The following is a 13,223-nucleotide window of genomic DNA, read 5'->3' on the forward strand; positions in this document are numbered from 1 at the left end:
GAAAAATAGCAAAAAAAAAAAAAAAAAAAAGCAGATATACAAGCTCACATGTAGATCTGCTATTTTTGAAAAGTTGTGAAAATGTGTGAAAATCTTTGAATATATGTATTTTTAAGCGAACATTTCTAACTCAAATTTTGCTTCTGGGGGTCCCTGGAACTAAATATTTTGAGATCGGGGTCCGTGGCCAAATACATATCATCTTGGGGGTCCTTGACATAGGTTTCTTGCACACATTTTCCTGATTTTTCAAAAAATAGCAGATCTACAAGCTCGCAGCGCGGCACTCGGTGCCGCGCTGTGAGCTTGTATATCCGCTATTTTTCAATAGTTAACATTCATGGAGGGCCCGCAGTGAATCCTTGTACCCAGGGCCCAGAATTTGGTGTGACGCCCCTGGCGGAGAGTGTGGTGTGGAAGAGGAGGTCTCCCCGAACAAGTGCCGACGCAAAGAGCCGCCTCCTGTTCAGTGCCCAATTTGTAAAGGCTATGCACTCCAGTGAACTGCATTTATCCATTTATAATTTTTTTAAATGTTATTAAAACTTTTTTTTACCCAGAAACATAATTAGCATTGTGTATGTCCATTTAAAAACTTAATTTTTCAACATTTTTCAATTCGTACTCTTATTCTGAAGAGATCGGTCACCGGAAGTCTTATTGCTGCTAAGCTAATGCTGCTCACTTCACATAGGCAAAAGTCAGCCAGTAGCCTACTACGTGCTGTTTTGTTGCCACATGATCAACTCTGGGTCGCATAGGAAATAATAAGGTAAAAAAGGATTACATTATGTAAATTGTAACATCTATTCTGGCTGTTACAATTATATTTTCAACCGCATGAAAAGTCAGGTCGCAAACGAGTGTCAATCCATCAGACTTTCCATGGGGATGTATTCAGATGTAGCAGCTGTTTCGATTCAGAGCTCGTATCTGGTCTAGAGCCCGCCCCCTACTATCCGGTCATTTCCACGCACACATGCTTGAACGGACACAGACAGGTCCCGTATCCGCTCCAGACCGGATGTGTGCATTGAAACGAAAAGAGCGAGTTGTGTTTGTTCAGTCCAGCTGTTGAAAGTGAAAGTATCCTCCACTCCACGTCCCAGACAGTCCTGCAAGGCTACAACAAACTATTTTCGGCGCGCGACACCGTCGTGCAACAAAGCATACATGAAGCTTTTAGCATCATGCTGTAATCATAGTGGTATGATATTAAATATAAGGCTGTAATGTGTAATCAGTGGAGGAGGTTTCTGGATGGCTGGACAGCTGGGCTGTAATATTTCAACTCAATGTTTTCCTACTGTTAAATAATCGATGTGGATTTATTGACACAGCCTATTTTCCCTGATTTGGACCAGTTATTAGGTAAGGATATTAATGCATGCATTATAAAAGTTATTTACAGAAAGTGACTTGTAGTCATATAGGCTATATCAGGGGTCTTCAACGTTTTCAGGCCAAGGACCCCTTAGTTGAGAGAGAGATGAAGCAGGGACCCCCACAACCTTTTCGTAAATTCCATAGTTTAATTTTACAGCACAATCATCAGTGTATTTTGGATTCATGTCAAATTGTGTTTTCAGATATGTAACCACTTGAACTGTCAATACTTAATAAACTTGACCTTTCACTTTGTACTTAATCTGCTCTTTTTCCCCTCTGCACCAAACCTCTTTGCCGAAAATAGCCGATCTACCAGCTCACAACGCCTCGTGCTGCGAGGCATTGTGAGCTTGTAGATCTGCTATTTTTGGCCAAAGTTCTCAGAATATGGACGCTAGGGTTCAAGTGCTTTAATAAAAAGAATTATTTTTATCCAGCCTAGACTGAGTTATTGCAGAAAAACTGGTTGGCCTATTTCTCAAAATGCATAAAAAATTTCACCTTGAGTATCTTTCGTCTGCAGATCTTTTCTTTAATGTTGCTGAGATAAAATCTAGATGGTTGTCTGCATGTATCTGTTCTTCATTAGTTACATCGTTTTTACTTGTATGCATGTTTGTTCTGTTCTGTAGGCAACGTCAAAGCAGGGGTGCCAAAACGGTTCAATTGTAACACAATTTAACATGATAATATATTGAAATATTTGACATATTGGCCAATATTGTGTTCAGTCAGCTGACATTCAATCACAGTGTATTTTAAGTCAGATTAGGGATGTATAACATGTTGCATTAATCAAACTTGCTATTTATTTAGGTAATCAATGTATTTTCCCATGGAATTCACTCAAACGCTTAAACTGGTACATCTGGTAATATTTAATATTTTCCTAAAGTATGATAGAGTATCTTATCAGATCCTTGGTATGAAAACAATGTTAAAGAGTTGCTTGAATGAAATATAATTGATTTAAACAAAAAAATATTTGTTTAATGCAGTTCTTTAGCTGTGTTACATTTATAAATCATGCTGTTACAATTAATCCCATGTGGGCTTCAAATGTAACATCGGAACAGCGTCCACTCTCGGTTTAATAACTCATGACCTGTTTTATCAATTGAAAAACTTGAAGTGGTTTATGATAGCAGACATGTGTAAGTCATTTGCCTGAAAATATTACATATGTAGGTGAAAGAATCTCTGAGTAAAATATTGAAATGTGAAAAACATTACAATCGTGCAGGCTCTCCCTACTAGCCTTGGATCAAGACTATCAATTATTCAATATCATAAACAGGGGTTCCCAAACGTTTTTTTGTCTCAGGGCACCCTATACATATTTTTTTTTAATCCAGGGCACCCCTACATTATCATTTTCACTCCCAGCACCTTAAATTTATAGAATATCATCGTTGTCGGGTGGAAACCTTGTATGTCCAAAATCGTTCTTTTTGTTGCGACCGTCAGGGAGCAGTTTACTACCAAAACCTCCACCGGCCGTCCGTCCGTCCGTCGGTCACACGTCACACTTTTCCCCAACTCATAGATACGATGACATCACAGAGTCCACAGCTGATGATGTGGCGACATCACAGAGTGCACAGCTGATGATGTGGCGTGATGTCATACAATACACAAACAAGCCCTATATAAAGGGGCAATTCTCACCAGGGAAGAGAGCATTCCTCGACTCAGACCTTAACGCCAGGAGGATCAACTAAGCTTATAGCTTATCATCACATCCAACCATCTTAAGATACTCAGCTAGTGGGGAATGCTCTCTTCCCTGGTGAGAATTGCCCCTTTATATAGGGCTTGTTTGTGTATTGTATGACATCACGCCACATCATCAGCTGTGGACTCTGTGATGTCATCGTATCTCCATATATGGCCATCTCCGTATATGGAGATATAAGTCGTCCATGCCCAAGTATGGGCTGGTGAGGTCAGACTTTGTGTGATGCGTAGGTTATCTCCATATATGGAGATTCAACATTCCAGGTGTAACTATGGCTGCCCGTATGACGTGAGAGGTGGAGGTTGTGATATTTGTGGAGATAAGCGACCAACGGTCGCTTATCTCCCGATTAGGGAGTCTTACTGGTATTTATTGCGACCGTCAGGGAGCAGTTTACTATGAAAACCTCCACCGGCCGTCCGTCGGTCGGTCACACGTCACACGTCACACCTTTGCCCTGCTCATATCTCCGCATCAGTATATAGGGCTTGTTTGTTTATTGTATGACATCACGCCACATCATCAGCTGTGGACTCTGTGATGTCATCGTATCGCATCAGTATATAGGGCTTGTTTGTTTATTGTATGACATCACGCCACATCATCAGCTGTGGACTCTGTGATGTCATCGTATCTCCATATATGGCCATCTCCGTATATGGAGATATAAGTCGTCCATGCCCAAGTATGGGCTGGTGAGGTCAGACTTTGTGTGATGCGTAGGTTATCTCCATATATGGAGATTCAACATTCCAGGCAATGCTCTCTTCCCTGGTGAGAATTGTCCCTTTATATAGGGCTTGTTTGTGTATTGTATGACATCACGCCACATCATCAGCTGCGGACTCTGTGATGTCATCGTATCTCCATATATGGCCATCTCCGTATATGGAGATATAAGTCGTCCATGCCCAAGTATGGGCTGGTGAGGTCAGACTTTGTGTGATGCGTAGGTTATCTCCATATATGGAGATTCAACATTCCAGGTGTAACTATGGCTACCCGTATGACGTGAGAGGTGGAGGTTGTGATATTTGTGGAGATAAGCGACCAACGGTCTAACCCTAACCCGGACATAAAAGGGATTCTGTTAGGGATCTCCATATATGGGCATAAAAGGGATTCTGTTAGGGATCTCCATATTTGGGCATAAAAGGGATTCTGTTAGGGATCTCCATATATGGGCATAAAAGGGATTCTGTTAGCTGTTAGTGATCTCCATATATGGGCATAAAAGGGATGCTGTTAGGGATCTCCATATATGGGCATAAAAGGGATTCTGTTAGGGATCTCCATATATGGGCATGAAAGGGATTATGTTAGGGATCTCCATATATGGGCATAAAAGGGATTGTATCCCAGATGATGCCCTGTACTTGGGATTTGTTGATGTAAATGTTCACATAGAGTGTAATAATTGGTAAAACAAACTTTTGGCCTATTTGTGGAGATAAGCGACCAACGGTCGCTTATCTCCCGATTAGGGAGTCTTACTGGTCTATAAAATTTACTAAACTAGTGAAAACAGCCGATCTACAAGCACACGCCTCGCATCGCGAGGCGTTGTGTGCTTGTAGGTCGGCTGTTTTCACTAGTTTTGTGCGACAGAGGTTTCTGTCTGACAGTGACGATATTTTAGTGATTATGTTGCGAGGAAAACTTTGAGATAATAACCATTTTGGTTAGAACTGACTGAAAATAACTTTGTACTTCAAGTTTAAAATGATACTAAATATTTCTTCAAGTGTCCAAATAAATTCCAAATATTATCAAATGATCTCGCGGCACCCCTGGACTGCCGTTGCGGCACCCCAGGGTGCCACATCACCCACTTTGAAAACCCCTATCATAGATGTATGTATTTGATCCAGTTTGACATGTTGCTCAGACTGGATCAAAATACATCCTGATCCAAGCCACTAGTCCTCCAGCTAATTAATGTCTCAGTCCCGCCCTGTGTGTGTCTGTTTGTTTGTGTGAGCGTGAGCGTGTGTGTGTGCGTGTGCGTGTGCATGTGCGTGTGTGTGCGTGCGTGTGCGTGTGTGTGTTCACAAATGACCTGCATCAGCCAGCATCATTGGGGAGATACTGTAGATCCAGTGTTGCCAGATTCTGTGAGAGAAATAAGCGAACAGGTCTAGGAAAACAAGCCCAAACGAAGAGATTATAGGGCCGGTAACAGGAAAAGCCGACCTAAAACAAAGTCGACCCAAACTCGTTTCCCAACAGGTCTGTAGCCTTAAGCTAGATGCAGAATAGACAAAAATCAAATCTTCTGGGGGTCCCTGGAACAAAATATTTTGCAATGGGGGTCCGTGGCCAAATACATATCATTATGGGGGTCCTTGACATGACAAAGTTTGAGAAACAATGATAGCAACATATGTTTGTTTTCAGGAAAACTGTTAGGATGTTAGACATTTTTAGAATGTGACTATGAGTGGTTAAGGACCCCCAAAATATGTTTTTGGCCGCGGACCCCCAAATATTTTGTTCCACGGATGGACCCCTATCGCAAACTATTTTGTTCCAGGGAGCCCCAGAAGCAAAGATTAGATTTCGGTCTATTCTGCATCTATAGCTTAAGGCCACAGACCCGCTGGGAAACGAGTTTGGGTCGACTTTGTTTTAGGTCGACCTTTCATGTATTCATAGGGCCACGTGCAGCACTTTAAATCTGTATACTGACTGTATACCAGTAAGAAGCAGACAGCAGACTGCTGGGCGAGTGCTGGGATCAACTTTGACGGGAAAAAAAAGCACAGGCCTGGTTGGTTGTTTAAAGATGCAGCGCCATGATTTCTTTCCCCCCTAAAACATGATAATCAGGTATTATGATTAAATTAGGATGAAGATTTTTTTCAAAAAAAGTGTACAGAAAGAGTTCAAATTAGGTTTTTATGTGGCCACACCCACCAGTTCATTAAGTGTGCCTGGTTGTCTGGTAGTGTTGGGTGAATGGTAAAAGAGGAGGGGATGATTATATGATGTCATTTAATCTGTGTTTTTTCGACTGGGCCTTTTGAGGCCCAGCTTTCAGTAAGTAACCAAAAATACACAGGTTAGACAAATCTGCACACTATAACCACACCTGGGGTCTATTAGAGTAATGTCAACTTCATAGACACATACAAAACAGAAAAAGTACAAAACTATGGCATCACCTCTTTGACCAAAATGGGAGGCTCTCTCCATTCCGACATGTCGCCACTCCGAAATGGACTTCTTATTGTCGGAGTGGCGACACTCCCCATGGGCCTAAGGTTTAGGGTAGGGGTAGAGATAGGGTTAGTGTCGGAATGGAGACATGTCGGAAAGGAGACATGTCGGAGTGGAGAGATGCACCCGACCAAAATGTGGTAATATTTTCCCAAATATGGAGATGACCAAAATGTGGTAATATTTTCCCAAATATGGAGATGACTGACTGACGTCTCATCATAGATGTCTGACGTCATAGACCACATGAGACTGACACAATATGTCTATGGGCATTCCCAGATATCGACTATGTCCATATATGGGCATTCCCAGATATGGGCTTAATATTGATGACATCAGGCCTCTGCCGATATGGGCATAAAAGGGATTGTATTTATGTGGTTGCCCTAATAGGGCATCATCTGGAAATGCCCATATATGGACTTAATATTGACGTTTCGGGCCAGGTAGGGTGCAAAATGTATGCCCAGGCTGGCCCAGTTAGGGCCCAGTAGGGCCAGGCCTTAATTTCCGGGCCAGTTGAGAACGCTGAGCTGGTCGAGTCATCATTGTGAGGTCAGAACAGGTGAGTGCAAATGAATTCTGTCTTGGCCTTTCATTTGCATCACTGTGATGTCAGAAGAACATGAGGTGTGTGACACACAGGCGAACAGACATACATGAGCTGGAGGTTTTCATACTAAGTAGCGACCTACTGTCGCAACAACATTCTACAAGCATCCTAGATCTGCTATTAAAATAAATAATAATAACAACTAGAAAAGATGCAATTGGAAACTGCAATTGTGGTTGCTGACGGTTGCTGACGTGACTATATTCTGCAGTAAGTAACTGTCATGTGAAGCTCCACCACTTGATTCCCTATTGATTCCCTGTCTGTCTGTCTGTCTGTCTGTCTGTCTGTCTGTCAATTTCCAAAGGCAGCTGAAAATTTACCCTAGTAATAAATAAAGTTTCGCCAGGACTATAAATAATCTTAGTGTGGAATATTTGGAATATATTTGAAAAATTCAACACAAATCTAGGGCTCCCTGGCATGAAAGATTTGAACCCATTAATACCTGAGGCCCAGATTCTACAAATACCTTCAAGATCCATATAGTTGTACTCAAACTATTTTGTACTTAGGATCCGCACAATGATATGTATTTGGCTGTGGACCCCCCATCTGAAGATGTTTTGTGCCAGGGACCTCATCAGATGAGAAGATTAGTTCAGTGTAAAAATTTGCAAAAATAGCAGACGTTGGCCCACAAGCTTGTATCTGCTATTTTTGAATATCCAACGTAGGGCTGTCACGATGATGACGATTAATTGTCATTCAAATAATAGCGATTAACAATTTAATTGTGTTTTTGTCATTGACATTTCTGTTTTGGCTTGTAGGCTTAGAAGTTGCACATGGCAGATATGACACATAACCTAAATATACAAATAAATTACTAACATATTTTGACAACTTTATACTTAAAGAAAAGAACATTGATAGTGGAAATAGCCGATCTACAAGCTCAAAACATGTTGCATCGCGACGTGTTGTGAGCTTGTAGATCTGCTATTTAAATTTTTTCTTTAAATGTTTGAAAATATATGATCATTTTTCAACATGGAAACGATTATGACGATTATGACAAAATATGTCAAATAATTGCGATTAGACGATTATGCAATAATTGTGACAGCCCTATTCCAACGCTAAAATCCATAATGACACAGATAGATGCAGCTTGACCAAACTTGTTTTTTTTTATTTATTTTTTTTCTCCAGGATGTGGACCATGGTGAGAATGTCAGGTGTTGTGTTGGTCCTGTTCATACAGACTGTTACGGCTGAACAAGGTAAACTGCCTCTAAAGTCCTGAATAGATTATGATGCTTAACATTGATATTAGATGAGTTTCATGGTGCTCGCTTTCCATAGCTACACTGTAAACCCTTACTGGAAATATACTGTACATTAAAATCTGAACAGTAATTTACTGTATTAGTACCATACAGTAGTATACTGTAATGGCAATGCATTATGGGAGAGGAAAACGCATCTTTGCAGTAATTTAAGAGAATGCATTATTTACAGGAATTTCCTGTAAAATAGCTCTAAACCGCAAAGCATCATGGGTGTGTGTGTGTACTTTAACACCCTAAAGCCTCGATTAGAGTCGGCTCCGCGGTGTAGTCTTTTTGAGTCATGAAACTACAACGTTACGTCATTCCTCGCGGTGAAGAGTTTTCCACCGCGAGTCCAGACACATCTCTCTGTTTTTACTATCAGACAGATCGGCTCTTCACCCCGTTCACCGATTGGTCGATCTAGACCAGTCAGTCACGATGAATAGGACTCCACCGTGACGGACTATGATGGCCTTCACTTATTTTCTGACTTGAGGTGGAAAGCTTTCCACCTCAAACTTGTGGTGGATAGCTCTTCACCGCAGACTCTGATCGAGGCTTAAGTCACAGTGTCATGTCACCCTCTCAAGACACCCATATTATAGACCTACATATTATAGGCCTACATACGCGTCGCGATGCGACGCGTTGTGAGCTTGTAGATCGGCTATTTCCACTATCAATGTAATTTTTTAAGTATGAAGTTGTCAAATATGTCAGTCATTTCTTTGTATATTTAGGTTATGTGTCATATCTGCAATGTGCAACTTCAAAGCCTACAAGAAAACAGAAATGTAATTGTCAACGACAAATACCCAATTAAATTGTTAATCACAATTATTTGAGTGACATTCAATCGTCATGTAAAATTTCATAATCTTGACAGCCCTAGGTATTTAGTCAGAGAATATTAATAAAACCTGGGAATAAATTTGTTACCAAACGATTTATTCACCAATGTGTTCGTAAAGGTGTCTAGTAACATATCTAACAAAGATTGAAATTCAAAATCGCTAGGAGAATGTTTGACAGCTAGGGTAATTCTGGGTCTCATTCACTTACGAAAAACATTAATTGGGCCAACAATGGACCCCATACAACTGTGAAAAGTGATGACTCATCACTAAACCATCATTCTTTGGGGGTGTTTTTGGCCCAATGGATGTTTTTTGTGTAAAACAAATGCTTGCAATGGATTCAGAATCATGAAAAACATCTAGTTAGACCCCTCACATCCCATTTAAAGCAGACTTTTTGGGAGTAATTTTTTCCCTTATAGTATAAGTATACTGTAAGTGAATGAGACCCAGAATTACCCTAGCTGTTAAAGATTCTCCTAGAGATGTTGGATTTCAATCTTTGTTAGATATGTTACCAGACACCTTTACGAACACATTGGAGAAGAAATCGTTTGGTAACAAATCTATTCCCAGCTTTGACAGATATTCTGCTAAAATACCCTGACTAATTAAAATCTTCATGTTTTCATGTTATTTTTATTTATTTAAAATTGTGTTTCCCTTCTCACTCAGTTGATTTTCCATTGAGGCTGATCGGCGGCCCAAACAGCTGTTCTGGCAGAGTGGAGATCTACTACAATGGCAGCTGGGGGACGGTGTGTGACAACCGCTGGGACATGGACGATGCCGAGGTGGTGTGTAGAGAGTTGGACTGTGGATGGGCCGTGGCAGCACCACGGTCGGCCCACTTCGGACAGGGCGACAGGAAGATCTGGCTGGATCTTGTCGACTGTGCAGGCTCCGAATCTAGTTTCTCACGGTGCGAGCGCAACCACCTAGGGTTTGGAATCAACAGCTGTGGTCACCATGAAGATGCTGGTGTTGTTTGTTCAGGTATTTTTTTTAACCTAAATTATCACATTAACTGCTGTGTTTGTATGTGTGATGGCATGTGTTAAAATTGCAACTGGTCAGATGTCTGAATTAGACTCCTAGAGCTGATCGTGACTCTTGAGGTAACAGTAGATTTACAGTATACTAGTAGCACACAGCTCACAGTAGAATGAGATCTAAAAGGAAGCAAGAACGTACAGATTAGGGCATTCTCCAAATATTCGAATATTCGAATATCAAAGTCACTATTCAACGTTGTTCATCAAAGTCGAATATTCGCTTTTATTTTTATTTATTTTTCTCTTTAAAAAATATATAGTTTATAAAGCTTGGCTAGATAGGAAGTCATAAGAATGAGTTGTCAATGCCCCTGCTGGATGAATTTGTTAATGCTCTATACCAGGGGTTCTCAAACCTTTTTAGGCCATGACCCCCAAAATAAACATATTTGAACTGGGGACCCCCACCCTGACAAGCACTTGGGATTGCAGGTATTACATTTAATGTGACTCGGTTCCGCAGATACATATTGTGAAAATAGCAGATCTACATGCTCACAACCAGTGTTGGGCAAATTACTTTACAAAAGTAATTAGTTATAGTTACTAGTTACTTAAAAAAAGTAACTGAGTTAGTAACTTAATTACTCTATTGTAAAAGTAACTAGTTACTAGGAAAAGTAACTATTTGTATAAAAAAGTTGTAATATGTCAAAGAATTTGGATTCCGAATAAAATATAAGTATTTTTTAAAGTAAATTAAAGTAAAAAAATCGATTCAGACACATTACAGTATTTTCTGCCTTTCATTATTTTCAAGGGAAAGGTTTTTTTTGATGCCTTCGATTATTGTGCTCAAGGAGGAGATCTGTCGCAAAAGAAAACGAAACAAAAACTAGTTTTAGGCAATTATACATCGACATTTAATCTCTGCATAAGGATTTAAGGATGCTATGCTTATAATGATTGCAAGAAGAGCTGTTATCAACAATCACAGAGTATTTTGTTGGGACTGGAAATTACTTAATGAGCTCCTGGTGTGGATTCTTTACAACTCTGTGAGTCATTTATTTATTTATTTTTGCAAGACTGACACACATGGGTGGTGCTTTCACACACGCACACTGCACGCACAAAACAAGCACACCAATCAGGAGTTTGGGACACAATCCACCAACTGTCAGCCGGCCGTGGTATAGAGTTCTCAAATTCGGCCCGAGCCCGACCCTACCCGGCCCGACCCGACGTTATCTGGCCGAGCCGGGCCCAAAAATTATAATAATTAGTCGGGCCGGGCCGGGCTCCGGGCTCCGTCACTCAAGCAACAGAGAACAGGCGCATATCGCTGTCTGCCTGTCTTCAGCGCAGCACTGAAACCTGCCTAAGTTCCTAACCAATGGACCAAGGATGATCGGTGACACATACGGAAGTATAGTCTATCAGTCTCATAGAGCAGTCTGGTTGTTGTGATGACGTCACAATCGAAACCTTTGGATATACGGAAGTCTGTCACAGGCAGCGAGTCACCGTTAGCTCCGTGTGGAGCGGCTACGATGAAAGTTTGGAGCTGCATGTTAAATTAAAAGGCAGCAGGCAGTTTCACAAGTTTGTAATAAAAGCGGAACCAACCTGGATATTATTGACAAGGACTTAAGACAACATCAACATGACCAACCTAAAAGCACCATACGTAGACCATCATCTCGGCTGGTAGGATATTATTAATTCCATTATGCTTTCTGGTTAATCAAGTGTCCTTTGCTGCTGCTGTGTGCATTTATATTAAAGGGTTTACAGCCGCAGCGCGCCGCTTATTACATGCCTGAGTTGTATTATGTTTAAGCATGGTGGTCAGGTGGTGTCACGCACTAAACAACAGATCTGCAAGCCCAGAATGCAAGCCAGATGAACACGTTTTGGGTTTATAGATCTGCCGAGCCAGCTGCCTTCGTTTGATGCATGACCGTTGAAAGGACGAAACATAAATCACGCAGGGAGCGACAACGGCAGAGAGAAAGAGGATGAGAGCTGTATGATTGAGATTGACTGTTGACAACAACAGGGATTTAACGTTAGCACATTTTGTGCAGAACCTTGCATGTTTCATGAACAATTTAACACGTGAAGTTGCCATTTCGCCAACTATTATATGTCCGTTCTCTCACTGTTGTAATTTGAGACACTGGTGCTGCCAGCTGCCTACTGGCGACGTTTCTTTTTTTTTTCTCTCTCTCTCTCTCGGGCTTTCGGGTTTTCGGGCCGAAAATGATGATAATTGTTAGGGTCGGGCCGGGCTTCGGGTCGGCCCACTCGGGCCCAGTTAGGGCCGGGCCTTAATTTTCAGGCCCGTTGAGAACTCTACCGTGGTAACAGAAAGCTTGGGGACGCTTTATAGTAACGGAGCACATTTCATTGTCAGTAACGGTAACGGCGTTGTAACGATGGAAATTGTAATTAATTAGATTACCCGTTACTGAAAAAAATAACAGCGTTACGTAACGCCGTTTATTTAAACGCCGTTATACCCAACACTGCTCACAACGCCTCGCAGTGCGAGGCGTTGTGAGCATGTTTCACAATGTTCGCCTCTTGCTTACTTAATATTTGACAGTTTGGCCAGTCCTGTCGAATATTCGACTATTCGAATACTTTGAGGTTGAATAAATGAATACTACAAATCACTATTCGTGAATGCCCTACAACAGATCAATCTCAGAAAAGTTGAATATTTTGTAAAAAAGCATTGCACACAGCACACCAAAATAACTGACTTCGGAAACTTCCCACTGAACTTCAAGCAACTCGGAAGGTTGACATTTCTCTAATATAAATCCTTGTTTTGAATGGTGAATGGTGTAATATTGTAATATTTTGAATATGGAATTTTGATATTCATGAGCTGTGCTGTATCCCATAAAAAAAAACAATTTTAACAAAAACAAAACTTGGAATAATAAATGCAATGTATCTTCTAGAATGGGAGAGTTTCGCTGTTACTACGTGTCATCTTTTCGACACCCAACTCTAACCCTTACCCTAAGCCTAACCTCCGTGGGGTGTGTTGCTAACCCTCCCGACGCTCCTTTGTCGAAATGACGGTCGTTCGAAAGAGCAAGATTTCCCCTTCTTTCA

At 41.1% G+C, this 13,223-nt stretch overlaps 1 protein-coding gene across 1 annotated transcript in view; it reads left to right on the top strand.

Annotated features, from left to right (window-relative positions):
• The first annotated feature begins 702 nt into the window (after window positions 1-702).
• Window positions 703-13,223, top strand: part of LOC308298307 (scavenger receptor cysteine-rich domain-containing protein DMBT1-like) — a 58,761-nt gene continuing 46,240 nt past the window's right edge. Inside the window, exons 1-3 of the mRNA XM_080741882.1 lie at window positions 703-772; window positions 8,118-8,188; window positions 9,772-10,092. Coding sequence (XP_080598008.1) covers window positions 8,119-8,188; window positions 9,772-10,092 — 391 coding nt within the window. The 5' untranslated portion in view covers window positions 703-772; window position 8,118. The remainder of the gene's footprint in view (window positions 773-8,117; window positions 8,189-9,771; window positions 10,093-13,223) is intronic.

This window comes from Nannobrachium achirus, assembly GCF_963921795.1.
Source record: "Nannobrachium achirus genome assembly, chromosome: 14".
NCBI lineage: Eukaryota > Metazoa > Chordata > Actinopteri > Myctophiformes > Myctophidae > Nannobrachium > Nannobrachium achirus.